This window comes from Parastagonospora nodorum, assembly GCF_000146915.1.
Source record: "Parastagonospora nodorum SN15 chromosome Unknown scaffold_7, whole genome shotgun sequence".
In the NCBI taxonomy this organism is placed as follows: Eukaryota; Fungi; Ascomycota; class Dothideomycetes; order Pleosporales; family Phaeosphaeriaceae; genus Parastagonospora; species Parastagonospora nodorum.
This window is the reverse complement of record NW_001884555.1, coordinates 796,790-818,821: the sequence shown is the minus strand read 5'-3', so window position 1 is coordinate 818,821 and position 22,032 is coordinate 796,790. Positions and strand designations below refer to the sequence as shown.

The 22,032-nt window shown below is 53.6% G+C and overlaps 12 protein-coding genes across 12 annotated transcripts; 6 read left to right on the top strand and 6 right to left on the bottom strand.

Annotated features, from left to right (window-relative positions):
* Positions 1–572: 572 nt before the first annotated feature.
* Positions 573–1,629, top strand: SNOG_05152 (hypothetical protein; the record flags this gene model as incomplete). Its single annotated transcript, XM_001795510.1, has 2 exons — positions 573–1,443; positions 1,466–1,629. The coding sequence occupies 2 exons, from the start codon at positions 573–575 to the stop codon at positions 1,627–1,629; spliced, it is 1,035 nt and encodes a 344-aa protein (XP_001795562.1).
* A 32-nt stretch (positions 1,630–1,661) lies between these two features.
* SNOG_05151 (hypothetical protein) lies at positions 1,662–2,275 on the top strand (the record flags this gene model as incomplete). The annotated part of the gene is made up of 2 exons (XM_001795509.1): positions 1,662–1,746; positions 1,983–2,275. The coding sequence occupies 2 exons, from the start codon at positions 1,662–1,664 to the stop codon at positions 2,273–2,275; spliced, it is 378 nt and encodes a 125-aa protein (XP_001795561.1).
* A 739-nt stretch (positions 2,276–3,014) lies between these two features.
* Positions 3,015–4,217, top strand: SNOG_05150 (hypothetical protein; the record flags this gene model as incomplete). Its single annotated transcript, XM_001795508.1, has 1 exon — positions 3,015–4,217. One exon carries the CDS (start codon positions 3,015–3,017, stop codon positions 4,215–4,217), a length of 1,203 nt encoding a protein of 400 aa, XP_001795560.1.
* Positions 4,218–4,356: 139 nt separating this feature from the next.
* On the bottom strand, positions 4,357–5,646 carry SNOG_05149 (hypothetical protein; the record flags this gene model as incomplete). Its single annotated transcript, XM_001795507.1, has 1 exon — positions 4,357–5,646. The coding sequence occupies one exon, from the start codon at positions 5,644–5,646 to the stop codon at positions 4,357–4,359; it is 1,290 nt and encodes a 429-aa protein (XP_001795559.1).
* A 568-nt stretch (positions 5,647–6,214) lies between these two features.
* SNOG_05148 (hypothetical protein) lies at positions 6,215–7,405 on the bottom strand (the record flags this gene model as incomplete). Its single annotated transcript, XM_001795506.1, has 5 exons — positions 6,215–6,398; positions 6,451–6,731; positions 6,788–6,986; positions 7,033–7,323; positions 7,371–7,405. 5 exons carry the CDS (start codon positions 7,403–7,405, stop codon positions 6,215–6,217), a joined length of 990 nt encoding a protein of 329 aa, XP_001795558.1.
* Positions 7,406–7,781: 376 nt separating this feature from the next.
* Positions 7,782–8,440, top strand: SNOG_05147 (hypothetical protein; the record flags this gene model as incomplete). The annotated part of the gene is made up of 2 exons (XM_001795505.1): positions 7,782–8,138; positions 8,174–8,440. 2 exons carry the CDS (start codon positions 7,782–7,784, stop codon positions 8,438–8,440), a joined length of 624 nt encoding a protein of 207 aa, XP_001795557.1.
* A 1,136-nt stretch (positions 8,441–9,576) lies between these two features.
* Positions 9,577–10,774, top strand: SNOG_05146 (hypothetical protein; the record flags this gene model as incomplete). Its single annotated transcript, XM_001795504.1, has 3 exons — positions 9,577–9,831; positions 9,885–10,358; positions 10,457–10,774. 3 exons carry the CDS (start codon positions 9,577–9,579, stop codon positions 10,772–10,774), a joined length of 1,047 nt encoding a protein of 348 aa, XP_001795556.1.
* A 542-nt stretch (positions 10,775–11,316) lies between these two features.
* SNOG_05145 (hypothetical protein) lies at positions 11,317–13,263 on the bottom strand (the record flags this gene model as incomplete). Its single annotated transcript, XM_001795503.1, has 6 exons — positions 11,317–11,949; positions 12,021–12,143; positions 12,274–12,750; positions 12,800–12,883; positions 12,930–13,188; positions 13,256–13,263. The coding sequence occupies 6 exons, from the start codon at positions 13,261–13,263 to the stop codon at positions 11,317–11,319; spliced, it is 1,584 nt and encodes a 527-aa protein (XP_001795555.1).
* A 373-nt stretch (positions 13,264–13,636) lies between these two features.
* SNOG_05144 (hypothetical protein) lies at positions 13,637–15,784 on the bottom strand (the record flags this gene model as incomplete). The annotated part of the gene is made up of 3 exons (XM_001795502.1): positions 15,495–15,784; positions 15,083–15,443; positions 13,637–15,034 (listed from the first exon to the last, which is right to left on the bottom strand). Exons 1-3 carry the CDS (start codon positions 15,662–15,664, stop codon positions 13,637–13,639), a joined length of 1,929 nt encoding a protein of 642 aa, XP_001795554.1. The 5' UTR covers positions 15,665–15,784.
* Positions 15,785–16,274: 490 nt separating this feature from the next.
* On the bottom strand, positions 16,275–16,532 carry SNOG_05143 (hypothetical protein; the record flags this gene model as incomplete). The annotated part of the gene is made up of 2 exons (XM_001795501.1): positions 16,275–16,400; positions 16,515–16,532. 2 exons carry the CDS (start codon positions 16,530–16,532, stop codon positions 16,275–16,277), a joined length of 144 nt encoding a protein of 47 aa, XP_001795553.1.
* A 154-nt stretch (positions 16,533–16,686) lies between these two features.
* Positions 16,687–17,537, bottom strand: SNOG_05142 (hypothetical protein; the record flags this gene model as incomplete). The annotated part of the gene is given in 3 exon segments (XM_001795500.1): positions 16,687–16,908; positions 17,149–17,201; positions 17,219–17,537. 3 exon segments carry the CDS (start codon positions 17,535–17,537, stop codon positions 16,687–16,689), a joined length of 594 nt encoding a protein of 197 aa, XP_001795552.1.
* A 1,449-nt stretch (positions 17,538–18,986) lies between these two features.
* SNOG_05141 (hypothetical protein) lies at positions 18,987–19,418 on the top strand (the record flags this gene model as incomplete). Its single annotated transcript, XM_001795499.1, has 2 exons — positions 18,987–19,067; positions 19,116–19,418. 2 exons carry the CDS (start codon positions 18,987–18,989, stop codon positions 19,416–19,418), a joined length of 384 nt encoding a protein of 127 aa, XP_001795551.1.
* Between the last annotated feature and the right edge of the window lie 2,614 nt (positions 19,419–22,032).

Genomic DNA, 22,032 nt, shown 5'->3' with positions numbered 1-22,032 from the left:
AGGCTGGGCAGATGGTACAAAGGCCCGTGGCTGGTAAGACGGTGGATGTAAAAGCCTGGAGCATGTTTGACAGACTCTGATCAATGTGATCAGCGAAGATCCGGAAAAGTAAATTGTAATATGCAGATTCGACATTGCGGTGGTGTAGGCGAAAGTAGGCAAGCACGGCACGGATCGAGGTTCCAATCTCCCCGCCTCCTGCCAAGCGCGGACGATCTACCTATTCTTGCTGGCCACATGCAGGGTCGCATATCTTCCACCATTCATCTACCAGCACCTCAGCCACTTACTGGGCATGCAACATTCTATCCATCCGATAGTAATAGATCTGGTTGAAGATGGACAAATACAGGCACTTGCCGCGGCAATACGCCTCAGCATGCAATGCAGCTCAGTTATGGGCCGGCATGCCTACCGGAAGAACTAGATGCTAACATGATGCTAACACGATGGCCCACTGTGGACCAAGAGAATGGGCGTTTTTCTCGAAGGTCATAATGCACGTATAAATGGTGACAGAGGTCTGGTAGACTAGGATTGTATCCAGGTCTGTTGCGTCCTCGTCCCTCAAGATGAAGATCTCAATCCTCTCCGTCTTCGCATTCGCTCTGGCTGCATCCGCTGCGCCCGCAGGTGCTAGCTTTGACCTGGTCGGTTATGGCAAAGATAACCCAGTCGGTCCAACGACTGGTGGCGATCAGGAAGGTAGCAAGACTGTAACAGTAACAACAGTACCCGAGTTCCTGGCCGCTATAAATGGTTCCTCGCCGACCATAATTTACGCAAAGGGTACCTTCAACTTCACATCGCGCCCCAGGATCGGTAGTAACAAATCTTTGATTGGTGCTGGGAAGGGTGCTTGGATCACTGGTGCAGGATTGACAATTTTGAACCAAACAAATGTCATTATTCGCAACTTTGGCATTCGCGGCATCGTCGGCAACGACGGAATCACCATCCAGAACAGTCAAAGAGTCTGGATAGACCACAATGAGTTTACGTCTGGCAACTTCCCTGCCGCAGGATTTGACCTCTATGACGGTCAGTGTGACATCGTAAGAGCAAGTGACTGGATCACCATCTCCTGGAATTACTTCCATGACCACTGGAAGAGCTCCCTCGTCGGCAACAACGACCAATTCAGGGACATCGATTTCGGTCGCCTTCACGTCACTTATCATCACAACTACTGGCAGCGTGAAGGTACTCGAGGACCTGCCGGACGCTTTGGACACCAGCACATCTACAACAACCTGTACGAAGACTTCCTCTACCAGGCCATACACAGCCGGAGCGACAACCAAGTCTTGGTAGAAGCCAATGTCTTTACAGGCAAGACCAGGGAAGCCCTGAGCACATACGGACTTGTCATCCCGGAGGACAGCCCTAACACTGGACCTGACGGCGACTTTGAGATAGATGGGTTCGCAAACCTTGGTGCCAGTGAGTCATGCAATCAACCAAGAATTGAACTTTGCTGATACCAACGCAGAGAACGATTTCGGTAAAGCAACGGTCAATATCACACAAGTGGGAAACTTTACGAAAGCGCCTTACAAATTCAAGCTCACGCCTTTGAAGCAAGTGTCCAAGGTAGTCAAAGCTGGTGTGGGTCTCGGCAAGATCTGAGTACATACTCTGACAGCCTTGATGATGATAAAATGTATAAAGACTTGTTTACGCATGACATACAATCATACCAGGCGCCGGTAAAATTCCTGTTTACATTCTCCCAACAAGAAAGGGGTGAGATAGCCTAGATATACTCAAGACTTCTAAGAACCTAGACGAGATATCTTACGGCCCTGAATATATTCAAGCTTCTTTATGAATCTATTATTGCGCCCCTAAAGACTATTAGATGACTTGGGGCATCGGCAAAGCAGACACGAACATTGCCATTGCCTAGTCATCACTCATGTCTTGGTTTTCTGATCGACATTTTTTAGACTATTGTTCTCTGGTACACCTATGACTTGCAGTGGCAGTCACATCCCAGAGCTGCGCTATTCGCAAGATCAAATCTCTTCTGAGGCACCGCATGACACCTGCTGATCCCGAAGAACAACTCCTCGTCACCATCTTCACATTTCCACATGCGAAGGGAACCTTGACGGCGCAGAAAAAGAGTACGCCTTCGTGTTTCAACTTCGGCTGCCAAATCGGACCGAAGGAGCTGAGCCCATACTTTCAAGCTCCGGAATGGTGTGCGAACGTGGGGAACGTGCTTGGTCTCCTTGACGAAGCCGCCGCAACTCGCAACGATGTTCAATGACAAACCATGCCATTTGGATAATCCGCGGTATGTGCTGCTTCACGACAAAGGCCTGCAGAGCAAGGCCGGCGGAGCTTGTCATTGGAGGCATATGAAGTGTGCTTACAGTCAAGGTTAGCAATGCACAAGAGCGACAAAAGTTGCCTGGGATAAGGGAGGAGATATTGTATCGGCTGGTCACGTTTGGGTGGCAGCCAAGGTGTATGGGTAAAGGCGATGTGGGGAGTAGCTTGATATAGAAAAGTAAAAAGTAAACAGAAATGTAACACTCTTCCCGATTTATGCACTGTTCCAGCCAAACGTTGTGGACGTGACTTCTCTCTCCTTGCTGTGTTCCATGTGGCACTCATAACGTATACTGCTTCATCTATTCTTCAACTCTACCTAGGTAGATTGACATCACTGCTGTTCATGGACGGTTACACGTCTCAACGTCTTCCTTCACGGAGGCCATGACTCACTTTATCACTTCTTCCACGTCACTTGGGAGAACGAGCCACATGACACGCTCATGTGCGTTCAGTCACTCACTCATTGAATTTGCTGTTACCCTATAAAATGCCTTTGGGCCATCTCTCGATCCGCAGTCTCCTTACAATCGAAAATACAAATGCCTTCGGCGAGCAATGTCGAGAGTTTCCTGCTTAGCGTACTGGGGGAATTCGAATGGCATATCAGAGAAGCTGGCTGCTGGGATTCCGTAAATGTACAGCCTACACTGACAAACGCAGTCTTACCCATGTTCCGGAATCGATGGGCCACGGGCCCCAATCAATATACAAGCGACGTCTATTCCGGACTGTATCCCGGTCTTGCACTTGCTTCGCGCTTTTTGAGCGAAGACTGGCCTTTGCTATGGTTCACAAAGCTAACGTTTGGCAGACGCAGCCCTAGCACAACTAAACCAGTTTCGACATACCTCGCAGCTACATCAAGCCAGACACTCGCTGCTGAAATCGCCAAGGTCAAGGCAAACCTCGCAGAGCTCGGTGAAGTTATCACGCTCACATTCGCTCCCCGCAGATGCAAGGAAAAAGCCTGGGGCGTGACATACAATACCAAGAAAGCCATGCGTTTCCACGCCGAATTCAGCGACACCGACCGCCCCAGGATCAAACCCGAGTACTCAACAGACACGTACAGACGCCGTCACCTACTCCCCTGGATCGTCATGAACCCTTTTTTCATGGACTACTTCCGCTCTAAAATATCATCCTGCACCCCGACCGAAACCTACCGCGTGCACTTCCTCTTCGCCATCACGCTCGTCCACGAGATCACGCACGCGTATTGGTTCTGGTTCAATGAGAAAACGCCAGAGCCAGTCTGGCACGAGGGGGAAAGGAATGCTGAGTTGGGATTGTCCTGGGAGCGCGAAGTCATCGGGCGCGTGGTTCAGCCCATGCTGGGGTATCAAGGAATAGACGGCATACGTACGCTCATCTTGTCTGAATTGCGCGAATACACGAATTCGAAAGACAGGATGGATGCAGTGATTGAGCTGCAGGATGCCACGAAGCTGAGCAAGACGTTGACGAGACACGATGCGAAGCGCAATTGGCCGCTTCTCAAACCCAGTGATCTGCGTGGCAGCGAATTGTTTCTCGAAAACTCTAGTCAGAAGTATCTTGTGGGTATTAAGTGCATAAATATGGCTTGGGTGAGTGCGTGGTTCCAGGAAGACGAGTGGGTGAGGAGGAGGAGGGATTGGGATAGGCGTAATATGTATTGGCCGCCGGCGGTGAGGGACGCGTTTTTGGTCGTCTATGACCAGAACGGGACGACAGTGCAGATTCTCAGATCGCTGAATGTGACGAGTGAGGGCGATGCGAAGATACACAAGGAGTTGCAGAAAGAAGAGAAGGAGTTGACTGCGAGGAAGAAGCAGCGGGAGAAGGATAAGGAGGATTTTCGCAAGGCGTTTGTGGAGATGAAGCTCTAGATGGTAGGTGATGTGTAGTTCTAGTGCTTGTCAAGTTGAGCATACACACATGCTTGTTCTCGCGATCAGTTCTTTCAAATAAAAATCTACACTATGTACTTCCGCAAACCTATATCAGTGCCTGCCTCACTCACCCATCCTACTCAACGACCGCCTCTCCAACTTCCCTCCTCCACACTGCCCAGATCTCTACCATAGCCCGCCACGTCTCCTCGCTATCGAGCGTCACGAAAACGTTCACGGGCGCGGCTTGGGGTGATCGGGGCACAACGGCCCTGATGCGACCGGTAGCATCAAAGCTGAGTTGCGCGGATACGAGGGAGGTAAAGCGCGTGAGAGTGAGGTCAGGGGTGGAGAGGATGGCTGCGGCGTATGGGGTGGTGGTGTGGCGGATTAGGAAGGCGGTGGGATGGGATGGTGGTGTGATGGGTTGGTTGTGAGGGGGTTTAGGTCGAGCAACAACTGACGGATTGGGTTGGAGGGGATGCGAAGTGTTCTGTTGGGCAACGACTGGCGGATTGGCTTGGATGGGATGCGAAGTGCTGGGTTGAGCTCTGTCGTCAACACTATCTCGGCCAGTGCCACTGAGGAGCAGTGAGATAGGGATACTGGTCCGAGTGACGATCTCTGCATTGTCTTGGACTCTCTCTTCCTCTAGAGCGGGAATCTGAACCTGATCCTGGTCCTGGTACCGATGCGTGTCCTCGTGAGCAGGCGTCTCGGTGCCTTGAATGTCCAGCCACGATACCGCCGTCGTGACAGGAGGCCGTTCTTCACCATTCGCAGTGTCGGAGTCATGAACCTCACTCTCAACACCTTCGTCTTGCGCAGCACCAGCACCAGTCATCTCTACCCTCAACCTCCTCCTCCCCACCCTCCCATTCTCCACCATCCACCGATTATGCTTCTCATTCTGATTCAAAATCCTCGCCCTCGCCACCAACAACTCTTTCAACCTCCCTGCTCCCACTTCCTTCTCCTTCTCCGCCAAAAAACCCAAATCGGCCTTCACCCTCTTAAATACAGGTTTCAGCACCCTCGCACTTACCTTCTTGACGCTGGCGCGGAAACTCATCTCCCCGAGTAGACCCTCCGCGAGCATTTCGGACTGCATGGAGGCGTGGAGGGCATGTGCTTGACAGACGGTCAGGGAGAGGGCGGTGGAGATGTGGTGCGCGTAGATGGGGGGAAGCGGGAGGGGTGGGGAGTCAGAGTCGGAAGAACTGTTTGAGGAATTGTTGGGTTGATCACGATTGTCGGAGTCGGTGGGAGAGTGGAGGTCGTCGCTGTCTGGAGGGTCGCTCAGATCAGAGTCGGAATCGTTATTCATGCTGAATGTAGCTCTGATGGCGGCTTCTCTGGTGGTTTCTTCGCTCTGCGCAGACGGAGTGGCGAGGCGGTTCGTTGGTGTAGGATTGGTTGTGGACATTTTGAGCTTGTGAAGAAGGGAAGCTTGTGGTATGGGAATACTCAGCTGTCCAGAATAAGGGCAGTTATAAATGTGCTCCGTTTCTCGGTGTTTGTCTTAGAACTGCACATGTCTGACATGGAATGAGATAGTCTCACTCAGCTGGTGCTGGAAGGACATTTGTCTTGCGTTTCTGAAACGCATGTTCTATCTGGCTTGGAAGCAAACCCTTCACAAAATCTGGATATTGAGAAGAAGCGATGTGGCACAAGATTGCAGCTCCAAGTGCTCAGCATAATGGGCCAAAGACGTACACTCTTTTGCTTTTGTAAACATTGCTGCTTTTTGTCAAAGCGGTTTACGGGAGTTGTCAAGGAACTAGCTTTTTTGTTATCGTGTATCGTCCGTGAATTCCGGACGTTTTCGACTGCATGGATTTTGGTATCATTCCCACCTCACCTGTCTCCGCAAGTGAGCGGAGTCTCTAGATCTTTGTAGCTACCATTCGGCATTCATGCATTGTCCGTACTACCCATCTCGAAGTACAGATTGTATGGTTTTTTAGATCTCGTCATCTGGACATACCCACTCAACCAGCCGCCTCTCGATAGAAGCCGATAGAGTTATTCCCTCCAGCCAGCGCAAACATCTCGCTCTTGACCGGGTTCTTGGGCAACCACTTCGCACTCCACAGCGGCTTGTCGCCGTGAGAATGCGTCGCGACGCACGTCCGCGTATCGATGCGCCATACTTTTGCTTTTGAGTCGTGCGAGCTAGGTTCTGGTTAGCGTTTGCTTTTACTATGTTAGTTTGAGTTAAACATACCCTGATAACAGATACTCGCCCGTATCGCTCCAGTCTAGAGACAATACCCAGCCGCCGTGTCCTGTGAAGTTGGCGACTTGTTCGCCGGATGTGACGTCGTACAGCGCGATGATTCTTGCATCTCCTCCAGCCGCGAGGAGCTTCGATGCGGGCGAGAATGCCACGCTGCGGACTGGATGGACCAGGCCGGCTAGAGAGTGTGCAAGGCGACCGGTTTCGTTGTTGAAGACGTAGACGGATCCGTTCTCGTGACCAGATGCCGTGAAGCTACCGTTGCGACTCTGTAGAGGCGTTAGTATAGCTGGGGTGGGTGGTATTGATCAGAGTGTTGACATACTAGATCGACACATAGTCCAAAGCTGCCTTTCGTCTCGTACTCGCGGATCTTGGGCATGCCTTCGCCTTTGTTCAAGCTCCAGACGTTGACCTTGCCGTTGATGCTGCTGCCTGCCAAATACTGGCCGTCTGCGCTGATGGCAATGGCCCATATCTCACCAGGCTTGTTCTGGTCTGCAGCATGCGTCAGCGCTCGCGTTCTGCCACAGTCGCAGTATGAGCTCGCAATGAAAGCGCAAGGCGTACCCACCAACAATCTCTCCGTCTTCACTCCACACTCCATCCTCGCCCTGACTCCATATCTTGACTTTGCCTTCGAAGCCAGCACTCGCAGCTCGCCTCGCCTTGTCTTCTCTTGCTGTGACCAGGTGGTGGATGCCGAGTGGGTGCGCCTTGTCTAATGTTTGTATGACAGGGAACTCGGGCTTTGTGGTGTCGTAGACATTGATGCTACTCGAGCCTGAAGCCGAGAGCAGTTGTGTACTTGTAGGCGCGACAGCAAAGACATCAGCAGCGTTTGGATGCGCCGAGTCGACCGTGTGAAGCGTGAGGTATTGTTTCGACTACCAATTATTAGCATGCACAGCTTAACTTCACGAAAATGGAAGGAACAAACCATGATGTCGTGTCAGAAGCTCCTCACTCCTTTGTATGCGCTCAGCGCGTCTTTTCACCTCGTCATGTAGCTTCGTGCAAATTACAGAAAAGCAGTCGCAAGCTCGATGAGGTCAGTACAAACACGAAAACGCGATGTCACCAGTCCGTCCCGCCATGCCCCACCAAAAGACCCCTAGCTTGACCGCCAATCACGCCGCAGCGCATCCAAGTCGGACAGGAATGCTTCCTCGATGCCATTGACTCTTGCAAGAAGTTGTAGAAGCCTTGTCAAAGAGTCACGAAGCTTGTTGAGTCACCACTCGTCTCACATACCCTCCCTTCGCTGTCCAAGCCTATATATACCTGCACGATCATTCTCCCACACCTCATCGTACACCATGGCTCCCACCGATACCTCCGCCGTGGAGAAGAACCGCGCCATCGTGATCAGCGGGCCCAGCGGCACGGGCAAGTCGACGATCCTGAAGCGCCTGTTCGAAGAATACCCCGACAAATTCGGCTTCAGCATTTCGCATACGACACGCGGGCCCCGCGCCGGCGAGGAAGATGGGCGCGAGTACTACTTTGTGAAGAGGGAGGAGTTCCAGGACTTGGTGGACAAGAAGGGCTTCATTGAGCATGCGCAGTTTGGCGACAACTGCTATGGCACGAGCATCAAGGCGGTCAACGACATTGCGGAGAAGGGCAGGATTTGTATATTGGATATTGAGATGGAGGTAGACAGCCGCCCTATCGTGCATCACCTTTTCACATACTAATTCAAGTACAGGGCGTCAAGCAAGTCGCAAACCACCCCACGTTCCCTCGTCCACGATTCCTGTTCTTGTCACCGCCTTCGATGGAGATCTTGGAGCAGCGGTTGCGGAGTCGCGCGACGGACAAGGAGGAGGCTATCCTTAAGAGGCTGAAACAGGCGAAGAACGAGATGGACTTCGCGAACAGCGGAGAGGCGCCGCACGACAAGGTTGTGGTCAACGATGACTTGGACAAGGCGTACAAGGAGGTCAAGGAGTTCATTGTCGGCAGCGACGCATGAAGAGCAAGTTAAAGCAAGATGTTCACGATCACCACATCACACAAGGAAGAATCATAAGCCGCAACAATAGCATGAATTGATAGAAGAAATAAACTATCTAAGCCATGAGGTCTTGTCAGTTTGTGTTTGAAATGCTCAGCAGTGACCGTCCTACCACTTTGGGATTCAGACAGTCTCAGTGCTTGACTCTATTTCATTTGTCTCCTCATTTAGACCCATGGCTGAAAGAATCTGGCTTGTTCGACCAAGCATACACACCCTATCTAGGATAGCCGTGTTCAGATCCGAAAAATTGTGTCGATGGTGAACGTCCCTCGCCTCAAGAATAAGCCCCATTGAGTTACCACCAACACGACCCGTATGACCGAGTCGTTCAGATGGCAATCGCATAACCATAAACTGGACGAGAAGACCCTCCGTACCTGGCGCAACTTCGACATCTCCATCCTCCTCCTCCGCTTGCAAGACGATCTGTCAGACAACAGGCAAGGTAGCCAGCGGGCTCATATCATCGCCCCGGTGCCAACCCCTCCACCTGCGCCATCGAGAGAGCAGCTTCGGAAGAGACTAACGGAAAAGAGAGCGAAGAAGTGTCGTGATCGGTAGGAAGTCGCGCTTCTATGGCGATTCGTTGCTGAAAGTGCAGTCCATGAAGAACCGATGTCCGGGGACTTTCTCCCAAAGCGAAAGGAAGAGACGCCCAAGGGCGCTCTATTTGTGTGCTTCGTTGCGATTCTTTGAGCGAGGAACGTTGGAGAGAAAGCTGGGGATCAAAAGGAAAAGTCGTTTTAGCGGACGGCGGAGCGGCGGAAGGTTTGGCCGCAGGCGGCGCTAGGCTGCAGTTGGCAAGTGCCTGCAAGGATGCCTGGAAGCTTGGACGGGCTTGCACTTCTTTTGCTGCGAGCGCGACGACGGTGAAAGAGTATCGAGAGGCGCTGCTGAGTATTTATTGCGTGACGCTGCCGAATTGATAGTCCTGCCATCGCTCGCTCGTTCTCGTCGCGACTTACACTGCGCAACACCTGCGTTCGAGAATCTTCGCGCTCAACCTACTGTCGCGGCATAACAACACGCTCGCGCAGAGCTTCCTTACCGACATCTGCTCGTCCACCGCAACCTAAGCTCCACCACACACAATGGCCTTGTTCGGTGCCCAACCCGCTGCGTCTGCAAGCTCTACCACCGGCGACACTAGCAAGGACGTCGAGATTCCCGCAGGCCAGCTCCCGTCTGACAGCATATCCGACCTCCAGTTCTCGCCTACACACGACCTGCTCGCCGTCGCAAGCTGGGACAAGAAGGTCTACATCTACGAAGTCAACGGCAATGGCGCACAGGGAAAGTACCTGTTCGAGTGCCAAGGACATGTTCTGGGTCTTGGATGGTCAAAGGTATGTGCACAGCAGATGCGAAGTATGTGAGATGAAGTAACTAACATGAACAGGACGGCACGCGCATAGCGGCTGGCGACTCCACCGGCCACCTCAACATCGTCGACTTCCGCAGCAACCCCGCCAGCGGCACCATCCCCGCGCAACAAGCAAAGGCCCACGCCGAAGCCATCAAGTGCGTGCGCTGGTTCCAAACCGGCGGCCAAGACTACGTCGCGACCGGCTCATGGGACAAGACGGTCAAGTTCTGGGACCTGAAGGGCGCCGAGCCTGTGGGCACGCTCGATGCGCAAGAGCGCGTCTACAGCATGGATGTCAAGGACCAGCTCCTCGTCGTCGCGACCGCTGAGCGTCACATTCACACCATCAACCTTCAAGACCCCACCAAGATCTACAAGTCCATCACTAGCCCGCTGAAATGGCAGACGCGCGTTGTGTCCTGCTTCAGCGACGCGACCGGCTTCGCAGTCGGCAGTATCGAAGGCCGTTGCGCGATTCAATATGTTGAAGACAAAGACACCAGGTACGTCCTCACACTCCTTCCCCGTAACAAATCACAACAACTAACTCCCCACACAGCCTAAACTTCTCCTTCAAATGCCACCGCCAACCCGACCCCTCCCAGCGCGACGTCGCCAAAGTCTACTCCGTCAACGCCATCTCCTTCCACCCGGTACACGGCACCTTCAGCACCGCCGGCAGCGACGGCACATTCCACTTCTGGGACAAGGACGCCAAGCACCGTCTCAAAGGCTACCCAGAGGTTGGCGGCAGCATCACAGCGACGGCCTTCTCGCGCACAGGTGATATCTTTGCGTACGCGGTGAGCTACGACTGGAGCAAAGGCTATGGCGGGAACAACGCGCAGTATCCGATTAAGATCAAACTGCACCCCGTTGTGGGAGATGAGTGCAAGCCCAGGCCAGGGAACAAGAAGAGGTAGAACCACGGACATCAGAGGTCGTCTGCCTCAGCGGGCCGGTCGGGCTGATATTCATCTGGCGAGGGGCTGGGATTCAACTGCCCCTGGCTAAGTCTCCAAGAGGCGCAGGCGGATATGCACATGAAATCTATCGAGAGCGGCATATTCCTACACCACAACAAGGCCTTTCTTGTTCTGCCGTGGAACAGAGCTGGGCCAAGATCTCCGCAGCAGCCACGGGAGAATCGCGATGTACTAGTCTGCTCACTCTAGAGTGTGCTTTTTTCGTTATAATTGCATTAGCGTTACGGGTTGGCTCGGCGCATTAGGGTTATGTACAAGGAATCAAGGATAAACAGTGCAATCCAGTGTCGAAAGATGGCCATTTTTGCATTCGTGTTTTGAGTCGTCTAGAAATGTACCGCTAAATTCACTACCCGTTGGATCCCCAAAAATGCAGCTCCCATGATGTGAAAGTCCCCTTTTTACGCCATGCCTCGTACCCATACCTATCAATCCATGTTCGCCAAAATAAAAACGACGTGCTTTCACATCTCACATCCTCAGCTACCTACAGGACCACCATTCTCAGTCCCCGTCGCACCCTCCACCCTCTGCCTCTTAACATCCGGACCCTCGACTCCAGCATTTGCTCCCTGATTGCTCACGTCCTGCAGCGGCGGCCTCTCCCTCTTAACACCCGCAGCACCATTGGCGAACGTAGGCGGTTTATACGCGCCACGGTTCGCACTAGGACTCATGGCGTAGCTGGGCGCGCCAGGCATGCCGATGCGCCTATTCATGTCTTGCTGGGGGTTGACGAAGTTTGACGGGCGTGAAGGGCGGGAGTTGGCGGGCTCGGCGGCTGGGGGAGGAGCGGGTGGTGCGCCGACTTGTTCGCGCTTGACGGGGGCGCTGCGTCTGTTGTCGATGCCTGGGGTGCGCTTGTCCTTGGGTACGGGGGATTCGGCGTTGGGGTTGAAGGTGGGGAGGTGTGCGATTGAAGGAACGGCAGCGTCGGAGTTTTGGAGTAGTTCGGCTGCACGAGATGTAATGAAGCCCACAGGCGGTCGACCGTTGGGAGGTGCAGGGTTCGCGGATGGCGTCGTCACTCCTTGTGCTTGTGGAGCTGGGCGTGGTTGAGCAGGCGCATGTTGGGCATCTGGAGGAGTATTTCGAAGCGGTTGGTTTGAGGGCTGCTGATTTTGCTGCACTGGGGGTCGGGGGGCCATGTTTGCACTGTTGTTGCTGTTGGGTGGAGGCATACGCCCTCCATTCTGGTCAGGTCGCTGCTGGTTTTGCGGCTGAACTGGGATTTGAGGCTGTCGCTGCATCGGACCAGCTGGGGATGGCCGTCCTGGTCCTTGGTTTGGTCGATTTTGAGGTGGACCTTGACCGTTGATACCATTTGCTGGCTGCATACGCGGCGGAGGCTGTCGGGGCGGACCAGTTTGTCGAATAGGTGATGTACGAGCAGACCGAACGCCGTTGGCTCCATTTGCTCCGTTTGTTGACCTTACTGCTTCGACTGCTCTCGGCATGGGCGCTGGTGCTGACTCTGCTGGTGCTGATCCAGCGTCGAACGAGAACTCATCACCATGGCCTTCGGTAACATCGACGCCATCGAAGAGATTACCATCGAACTCGTCGTCGAACTCAGCACCAAATGACTCGCCAATGTGCTCCGTACGCGTCCTCAGTACCTGGTTTGGTCGCATCGGTGTTCGCTGTGGTTCGTGCTTTACCACCGCCTGCTCCTCCTGTGGTCGTGGCGCATAGGTTGCATGTCTGTACAGGCTCCCCTCCTCAAACTTGATCGGCTTGACCTTCATGGTCTGGACCTTCTTGAGGTATTCTTTGTCGTATAAGCAGTTGCCGAGTACATTGCCGAAAGTGCGTAATGAACGCTTTAGTCCGTCGGTAGCCGCCTCCTTCTTCGCCTTCTCGAAAGATGCTGCTTTGCCTTTGCCGTTCTCTATTGAGCCGTAGCCAATGTCCTGGTGCTAATTAGCGTGGCTCTTGCTTTTGTGGTGATTCAGAACATACTTCGTGGTATGTGCCATCTTTCAGCGTGATCCTCACTACTATCGACAGGCCCAAGCTGACCTTGCCGTTCTGGTGCTCGTCGACCTACTGCTATCAGCATTGTATGCGTGTCTTTCACACCAACACATACATAATCGATCTGCACCTGTCCTAGTGAGCTGGACCAGCCGTTGAAGCCAAACACCTCATTCGCGAGTGCTATGGCCTTGTTGCCCTCCAAGTACGCAACCTTGCCGCCACCATTGCCCGGCCTCGTCGAAATGTACTCTGGGCCCAGTTGCTTGTTTAACCTGCTCTGTAAAGTCGCGATTTCAGACGCTGTGAAGCCATTCACGACGCGTTCCTCGAACGGGTTCGTGACGTTGCCGCCATGGTATTGGTCGCCCGGCCTGCAGCACAATCAGTAAGGCGCAATGTATCCGCCCGCAAGCGTAATAGTTATTCGCGAATACGTACGCAGGCATAGTCGTGTTATGATCGTGTGTTGAGCATCTGGTCGCCGCCGAAGAGAAGTGGAGGCTTGGTGGCTGACAATGACGCGCCTTGAGACGAGAGGACGCGCTGAGCGAAGTGGCGCTAAACTACGCCATCACGTGCTGTGGGGTCTTGCACACGACTACATCGAGCGTACACAACGCCTTTTGGTACTGCCGGATAAAATCTCTGAAAATGATGGGATAAAAAGTAATAGGATGTAATAGAATGTAATAGTCTCAATCTACATATCTCAAGCGTGATGGTGTATAGTGAAGCCCCCAACGCCTTTTATGCCAGGTAGTCCCTTCCATAATCCCAAGTGCCTGTAATCAAATGCGTCCGAGATGATTGCTATTACAATCATGAGTGTTCCTTTCTCCGGCCTCGCTCGCTACCCTCAGCCTCGTCATCGCTGTCCGCCCCCAGACTGAACGTGGAGTCGTTATGGGGCTGCCTCTCCTTCTCGCTATTTACATTCGAGTAGCCATTGGCAGGCTTCTTCGGCGCATCATCTAGGTCGTCGAGCTCCCTCTCGTCAAAGTCCGCTGCCTCAACATCATGCCTCCGCGCCCCTCGGCGGAAGTTGTCGAGGCCCATTCCTGTGAGCAGAGACTCTCGGCCCTCATCGCCATCGACACCTTTGTACAGGCTGGTTGAACGCCGAGTGCGCCAGAGGAATGCACCCCACAGACATGCAACAATGATGAGGATGACAAGCACAACCTCGCCGGAGCGGTAGTATGCCTTCCATTCCGCTTCTTTGAGTTGTTGCGCCTTGTCCTCCTCGGCTTTGGTAGAGTTCGGGTGGTCTCCCACACTCGTGAGCGGGCCCTTCTCGCCATCAATGCGGCTATCCGCAGGGTCGCCACCGATTGCGCTAATGTCGACGTTCATGAAGCGGTCAAGCATGTCCCGAGTTCGCTTGGGGTAGTCGAAAGGCACCATGTGGCTGGAGTTGTAGAAGACGACGTAGGTGAGGTTGCGGACCTCCTGGTAAGTACCAGCGGGTTCACCTTCGAAAGTCCAATCTTGCTTAGGCGCCCACACACCAGGAGAAACCTCCCAACCCTTTCCGCCGTTCCAGCTCATGTTCTCAATCATTGCTTCCGTTCCTACGTGGTTGCAGATGAAATCCTTGTCACCAGAGAACAAAAGGATCGGGACCTCGGTGAGCAACTCAGGCAGAAACTTGACAGTTGGCACGCTGTTCTTCGCACGGAAATGCCCGGATACGGCACCGTTGCACTCGGACCATCCGGTCTTCTTGTCGGAGTTGATGTGCAGAGCCTTGATCACATCTGGACGGCGGAGGTAAGGTGTAACGTCAGTGAGGTCCGGGGGCCAGTTCATGCCGCATGAGGAGTCGTCTCGGAGTCGGATATCGTACATATTGAGGCACTGGTTCATCCGGTCGGCCTTTCGGTCTTTGGTCTCCTCCAGAATTGCCACCATGATCTGCTCGCACTCGCTCGTGTCTACTTTGTCGTGACCGCCGTCTTGCAGCTTCTGTATGCAGATAGACTGTTGCTGTTCGACTCTCTTTGCGCTGTCGCTATCGGCTTGGATCATTCCGTTCTGGTAAGCAAAGGGTAGGTACGCAAGGTACTGGTCAGCGGGTGAGATCCAGCCATTTCCGATAAGGAGGCCCTTCAAGTTCCAGGGCTTTGGATCGGTGTTTTGGTTCTTGTTGCGGTTCAAGATGGCGCGTGCGATGTAGGGGATGTGCTGGCCGGCGTAGGATTCACCAGCAATGTACAACTACTACTGTCAGTGGATGTACGCGGATCACGTAGTCTAAACACTCACATCGTCGTTCTCGTACTCTGGGAAGAGCTTGAACCACTTCTCGAGGAAAATCATCATGTGCTCGGCCATTTGGTCCAGATCGGTGAGGTAGCTGTCCGTGTTCACGTAGCTGAATCCCGTGCCCACCGGTTGGTCGATGAAGAGCATGTTTGCGAATTCATCCCACGAGCCGTTGTTGTACTCCAGATGACCACCGTGCTTCACTCTGTAGGGCCCGATCTCCATCATGGCGCCGTCCATGGACGAGCAACCGGGTCCTCCGTTCAGCCATAGTACCGTCCGTTGTCGGTCTGCAATGTGGCGATTTTCGTAGTGCCAAAAGAAAAGGTTGCTGTTATGCTCTGCATCAACTTCTATGTGGCTGTTGCAGCGTTAGTATTAGCATGTCACTGCTCCCGTGCTTTCGCCTTACCCTGCATGCATCTTCAACAATGGCCCTTCCGGCGCGCCCGGTAGACTTGACACAAAGTAGTCCGCCTGTGTCTTCTCCGCTGCTTGGACACTTGGTAGCCACGAGGCGGTGGCTGCCAGAGCGCATACAGCGGCTGTCCGCCATCGCGACGAAGTATGTGTGAGCAGCATGGTGATGCCGCGGTTTCGGAATATAGAAAGCCGGAAAGGAGCCGGGGCGCAGTGGCTATCTCATGGAAGTGAGGTAGAAGAACAGCAAACGACTGGGACAACCAGAATTATTACACTGCGCAGCGGAGGACACGGTGCTGCACGATCGTGTAGGCGCTCGCTGTACGCTCGGGGTACGGAAGGTGGATAGGTGGCTTATGCGCGGGCTGACGAGGCCTCGACTGCGATCTGGCTGACAGGGGCTATGCTAGACACTCAGGTAGATAGGCGCAGCACGGGTTTCACAGGAGGGAGGGCGAAGAGGAGGAGGAATGTCGAGATCGGAAAATTCGGGAATACTATCAAGACACGTTAATACTTATCACTCGACATAACAAAAACGGCTCTATTGAGGGCTTTCTTCGGATGCGCCAAGCATCGTTCTCGAAGCAGGAACCGCCCAATCATTCTCTCGGCAGGCGGGCTCCCGCGTCTCAAAGTCCCCTCTGCCCAGCGATCTTAGCCTCCCGCACCATCTGACACTGTTGAATCGTAATCAGGTGCTTCAGCCATGTATCACGCTTGCATTTTGTGCCTTAATACGCAGGAGGCCCACGGCAAAATGCTTAGACTACGCGGCTTTGGGGACAACGGTCGCTTGTCGCAAGAATGTCACCCGGCACGTGGCGCAATTATGACTTCCCGCCGTGGTGAGAGCAATGGCCATCCGGGGATTGGACATGATGACTTTGAATTTCTACATGGGCGTACGTGTCACTAACAAGCTGAACGCATTTGGGGTATCGTAGCTCGATTCGGCCCGTTTACCAGTACCCAAGTTCGTGGCGCAAATCCCGCGAGTACCACGTACGTGGTCGCATGGAGCCATTGCTGGAATTGCTACCAAAGACCAAACCTTCCGGAAGCAGCACTTTTCAAAAGCTGTCGAAGACTGCGTGCCACAGTGGCTTAGGGGCATAATGCATGCATTGACTGTGCCTCAGTGCCGGGAACATTGGCAGGGTCAGGCGGATAACGTGTTTCTATAAGAGGTCGTCCAGACTCTTTTCCGAGTCTTTGATGATCAGGTCCACCATTCCCTGTCGTATGATGTCAGTAAAACGGGGTCCAAGCTGAAACAGTAGATGTTGTTTTCTTGCCTCAGGCATGATGGGGCGCCCATCCTCGCCCTTCACATAGCGGAAGGGCATCTCCGTGCTCTCGTTCTTGTTAATCTTGAGCTCCGGATGGTCAATGAACGAGATCTTGTCGACGGGTACTGGGCATAGTCAGCACGCCGCGCAGAAAGAATGGACGACATGATCCGGCATACTTTTATCTTGGACGACGATTCTTGTCACGCGGACAGCAGTATCGGTAGTCATTTGTACTGGGCCCAATCTGCGTCCTTGGTACCCTTTTTTGCGCAGCTCAGAAGTGCGGTCTGCAACCAGAGAAGTCAGTCCATGGGAAAGCATGGTAGTCCCAAAGGTTGTAGCACGTACCTCGTGGGGGGTCATCTCCTGAATCGAGGTCAGCCCTGGCACAATATCAAATGCTGTGTTATACACGCACCCAGGATGCCACCAAACAAGAAGATGTCGAAGGTATTACCATCTTCTGGACTCAGGTCCTTGGCTGCTGCAGGGTCGAGCAGGCATACTCTGTCCTTCTTGTCTGCATATATCTCCTCAATGCCTCTGGTCTCGACGTTCAAGCCCTGGGCGCCCTGCAGGTTCTCTGGTAGCTTCAGAGACGTCGGCACTGATGAGAGCAGAAACTTTGCACCGGTAGCGTGCGACTCTGCAGCGATTGTGCGGTACTCGAGAGAGGACCAGGCCTCCAATTCAGGATCGAGGTGCTCAACCACGAACGTCTTGCCAGTTTGCGCCATTGCGTAGTTAGGACGGAATGAGCAGCCGGTGTGCCTCTTTCTTGTTGTGGTAGGGCGGCACGCTGGGTCAGAGATTGGCGAATCACGCTGAGACCCCGCAATCAGTCCCTGGAATTTTTTGTTCTCACTTTTCGGCAGCTCTTGGAAGAGGTCGCTTGCGGGCGCTCACGAGGCCTACCAACCGCAAACCTTGCAGTAGTGGAGGGCTAATCGGGTACTATGCCGTAGTCCGTCTAGCAGGCTCTGGCCGGAATGTCTCTAGCAAGGCGGATCTACCAACTGAAGCCTATCACGCTTGGGTCTCTGGGTGCGGGGATCTTGCTCTGCTTCAGCGTGTGAAGTTACACGGCGGAGATGGCGGAGAGGTTACGAGGCATGCTTCAAGTGACGGGGTCGTGCAAACAACGCAATGGACAGGGTCGATCGAAGACGCAGTGTGTGAATTGAGACGACCCTGACGATCTAGTGTACATGGCAGCCAATAGAGGGTGCGTGTGACGTTGTGAGAGCGCTGAGTGTGGTAAAGGCTACGACAATCCAGCGTCGGCATGCCACCACCATTTACAGCTTTAAGCAGCGCCGTGCCCTCTTCCCCGGCAGCTGCCCATTCCTCGTGTGTCTGAGTCAATTAACGTGATTGAACACGCCACGGATTAGTAGTTGCAGCCGTCGACCCACAACCTGCATACAAGTACTTATAGACATCTGCTGCATACCCCTCCTTAGCTGTCAAGTGCACCTTCGACCTCACTACGGAAGCGACACGGAAGACTCCATCGGTCCCAAACCCCTCACATCAGCACAGTTCCAACAGTTCGGACTGAACGCACTTCCAGCACTGCTGCTCCTCTCAAAAGGAGTTGTCGCTGCCATCGTCGACAGATCATAGCGTCCCAGCGTACTGGAACCTCGGACGATCGAGGCTTATCGCATATTTGATAGAGGGGCACTTTTGCAGTACCCACGCAACTGTTTCAGCACCGCAAGACACAACGTTCACACGAAAGAGTCATCACACATTGCCGTCGTGCGTTGTCAGGCAGCAACTACAAAAGACGCCCAAGCTTGCTCGACGTCCCAATCGCCCGCAGTGGAAGCCGGAAGGTCACGTACCAATTGCACCTTGTTCCTTGTCGCGTCCCTGCCCAAAGTGACAGAGCGCGAGCCAACGACAGCCAAGTTTCCAACGACTTGTCGCCCTGGACCCTTTTGCCCCAGTCACGACCAAACAAAGAATAAATACAACTCGGCCGCCCTGCGAACTCCTCCGCGCAGCAGCAAACACACACACCACCGCAACCGCAACCATGAACCCACACCAGCAGAACAAGGTGGACATCAGCGTACGTCATCGGCGGCCCCTGCGCAGCTCCCGCACTTTTTGCGATGCTGCACCAGGGATGCCGCGAGAGACCCTGAGCAGCGCAGAACTGACAAAATGCACAGAAGATGTCCCCAGATGAGGCCAAGCTGTTCCGCCTCTACGGAAAGCTCCCCAACAAGAAGGACCTGCTCCAGAACAAGCTGAAGGTGCGTCGCAAGCTCGGGTGTATCAGTTCTCGGCTAATGGTATCGTAGGAGCGCAAGTACTTCGACAGCGGCGACTATGCCCTTTCCAAGGCCGGCAAGGCCGGAGACGTCGGCGTCACCCAGGTCGGCCGCGAGCACCCCAATCCCGAGAAGATCCCCCATATTGCTCCTCCTACACCCAATGGCTTGACTCCGGTCAACAGCAACGGCCAGGAGAACAAGGTCGGCAGCCCCGTCAAGGAGCACCCCTTCATGCACCGCGAGACCAGCCTGCACCGCGAGACGTCGGCGTCAGAGTTCGAGAACGAGACACCGGTGCCGGACACAGAGGACGCTCAGGTCAAGGCATAGCGGCAGCAGCTGCCTAACCTTTGCATCCACCCCCACGTTGACATAGTCGGCGCGATTTGAATTTCGAAGCCAAAATGTATCTATTATGGCAGCTCGACGGCCTCGGTCTGTTTTGGAGACCCGAACCATGGCGCTGGTCAGGGCGTTCAGGATGCTTCTTTCGACGGCCACATCACCAACGGCCGCCTTTTCCTTTAACGACTCAAAAACACTGCAGTTGCACTTCACTTCATGTGTATCACATTTGAGCTGAACAGCAACGGCTTGAGGTGAATCTGGATAGGAAGAGGGAGACTCACTAAGCGTGCGTGTTACGGCCGCAGAATTGTATGCGTACTTTAAGCATGAAATATGATGGTAGATGTAACTGCCAATTTACTTCGTCCCCGGCGCATACCTTGAATACACATGCTCCCAAGTAAATCTTGAAGTTGAAAGAGGTGGGCTTTGACACGTGACTGACGTGCCTTCCCCGGGCTCAAATGTGAGAGTGTGGTGCCTTCCGTTCTTGCTGATGACCTTACCCCATCACTTCTCATGTTTTTTTAACAATTTCAACTCTCTACTACCTACCTGACGAAACGCATAGTGCTCTCATCACCTCGAGCTGCTTAGCGAACCCCTCCGCCTTTCACCTACATTCGGTGACAGTGCGGATCGCCCGTTTGCCAATGAGCATAAGAGGACCTTCTGCTCAATTGCTCTGTCGCTCTTCACATCCACGCTGCGTCAGCCATGATCTCGCCACAACACCTCCGCGACCACGAATAATAGGAAACGCCAGTCAGCATGAAACAACAAGCTTCTTCCGAGTCACTGGAGCTGCAGGTGAAGCACGCGCGGATAGATGACAAGCTGCCTCGCCCGATCGACCTCACGTACAAACTGCAAGAAGCGTGTGCTTTCTTTCGGCTGCCTAGGGAGTTGCGGGATCAGATATAATCTTCTTGCGCCGGAGTGGCTGGATAACGAGCCTGGGGTTTGGACTAAGGACTGGACCGAATTCTGGACGGGTCGCTTTCGCAAAGTGTCGATTGATGTCGTTGTGCATACAAATCCTGATGGGGGAGATGCGTCGACAAAGTTCGTCCGGCTCGCGGAGATGCTGGCAACACGGCTGGTTGGCCTCGGTGGCACCGTGACCTGCGAAGATTCGTACACAGCATATCCAGATATTGGTTCACAATGGATTCGATGTGTCACCGTTGAGCGAAAGGCGTGAGTAGGCTGGTCCAACATCAACGGCTGGCAAGTTCAATTTTATCACGAAATAAGCAAAGGCATGCTTAACACCATGGCAGAAACATGGGCCTTAGAAGAGTTGCCGGCAGATGGCCCGATCAGGAATGGAGGGGAGGGAGTAAATCGCTTATCACCGTAATGAGGCGCCAACTTGGTTATCCTCTGAGTTGTCTATTCGCTTCATCTCATCACAAAGAAAGTCGTGTTTACGGAGTATATATCACTGTACGTCATGAGATCTAGACCATCCGTGGATAATAATTACGATCATTCGATTCGTGTCATGTATTCTTGCCTTCCTGAGGTCGTTGACCAGTTCACGCTTCTTCACTTTCACAGTCCCTTCTAGCTTCGTTTGACTAGCTTGCACAGCCAGCGTCTTGGCTCCCAAAAATACCCAGTCGATTCGAACCTCTTCCTTACTCTCACATCAGCACTTCACACTTCCTATAACGGTGCTCTCACCTGTTTTGCAAGTCACTTCACCTTGCAACACGAGCAAACCTGGTCCAACGTTCCCGAAACGGGTGCAAATGTCCGATCCGCTCGCCTCTGACAATTATGACTCAGCTGGAGAAGCACATAACCAGAGTCCTCTCTTCAAGCTCCCTACAGAGATCAGGAACGAGATCTATGCGCACGCCTTTGGCAAATCTACAACGCGTTACCGGCTTACATTGGGCGAGATCCGTCTATACATGAGCCATGCCGACTACAAAGACGACATTGCCACATGCAAAACACTACACGATTTCCCATCCTGGCTACTTACCTGCAAACAAATAAAAACCGAAGCAATGGACCTGTTCGTACGTACCCTCACATTCAGAACTCCAAGCTGGCGTCACAACACGACGCCAAGCACAATGCACAACACGACGCCAAGCACAATGCACAACACCATAGTACACGAACATGGCGGACTCCGCAACATCAGATCTGTTCAAGCCGCACTGTTAGGCCGCTTGCGCTCATATTCCTCAATCCGCAGCGGAACTCTTAGAAGAGCGAGGCTCCGCGCCTCTCTGCCTTTCGTCCAGCCTCTGATGCTACACGCTGGCTGTCTCGAGCTTGTGTGGAATTTGTGGACGAGCGCGGAGCTGTTCGCGCAGGAATCAGATGCTTGCGCTAAACACTGGGATGCCTCCTGGGATACCAGATTTCGCAGGGTGCTGATCAGGGTCAAGTTCCCGGCGGAGCGGGACGCTGCGGATGGGGAGTCGAGGGAAGCGGTGGAGGTTGCGGTGAAGTGTGCGACGAGACTTGTGGGGGACGGCGGGGTGCTGACGGTGGGAAAGGCGTGTGCGATTCCCATGATAGCGAGCTTGGGGGAGAGGTTGCTTTGGGCAAGGGCCGTTGTTGTTGAGCGGAA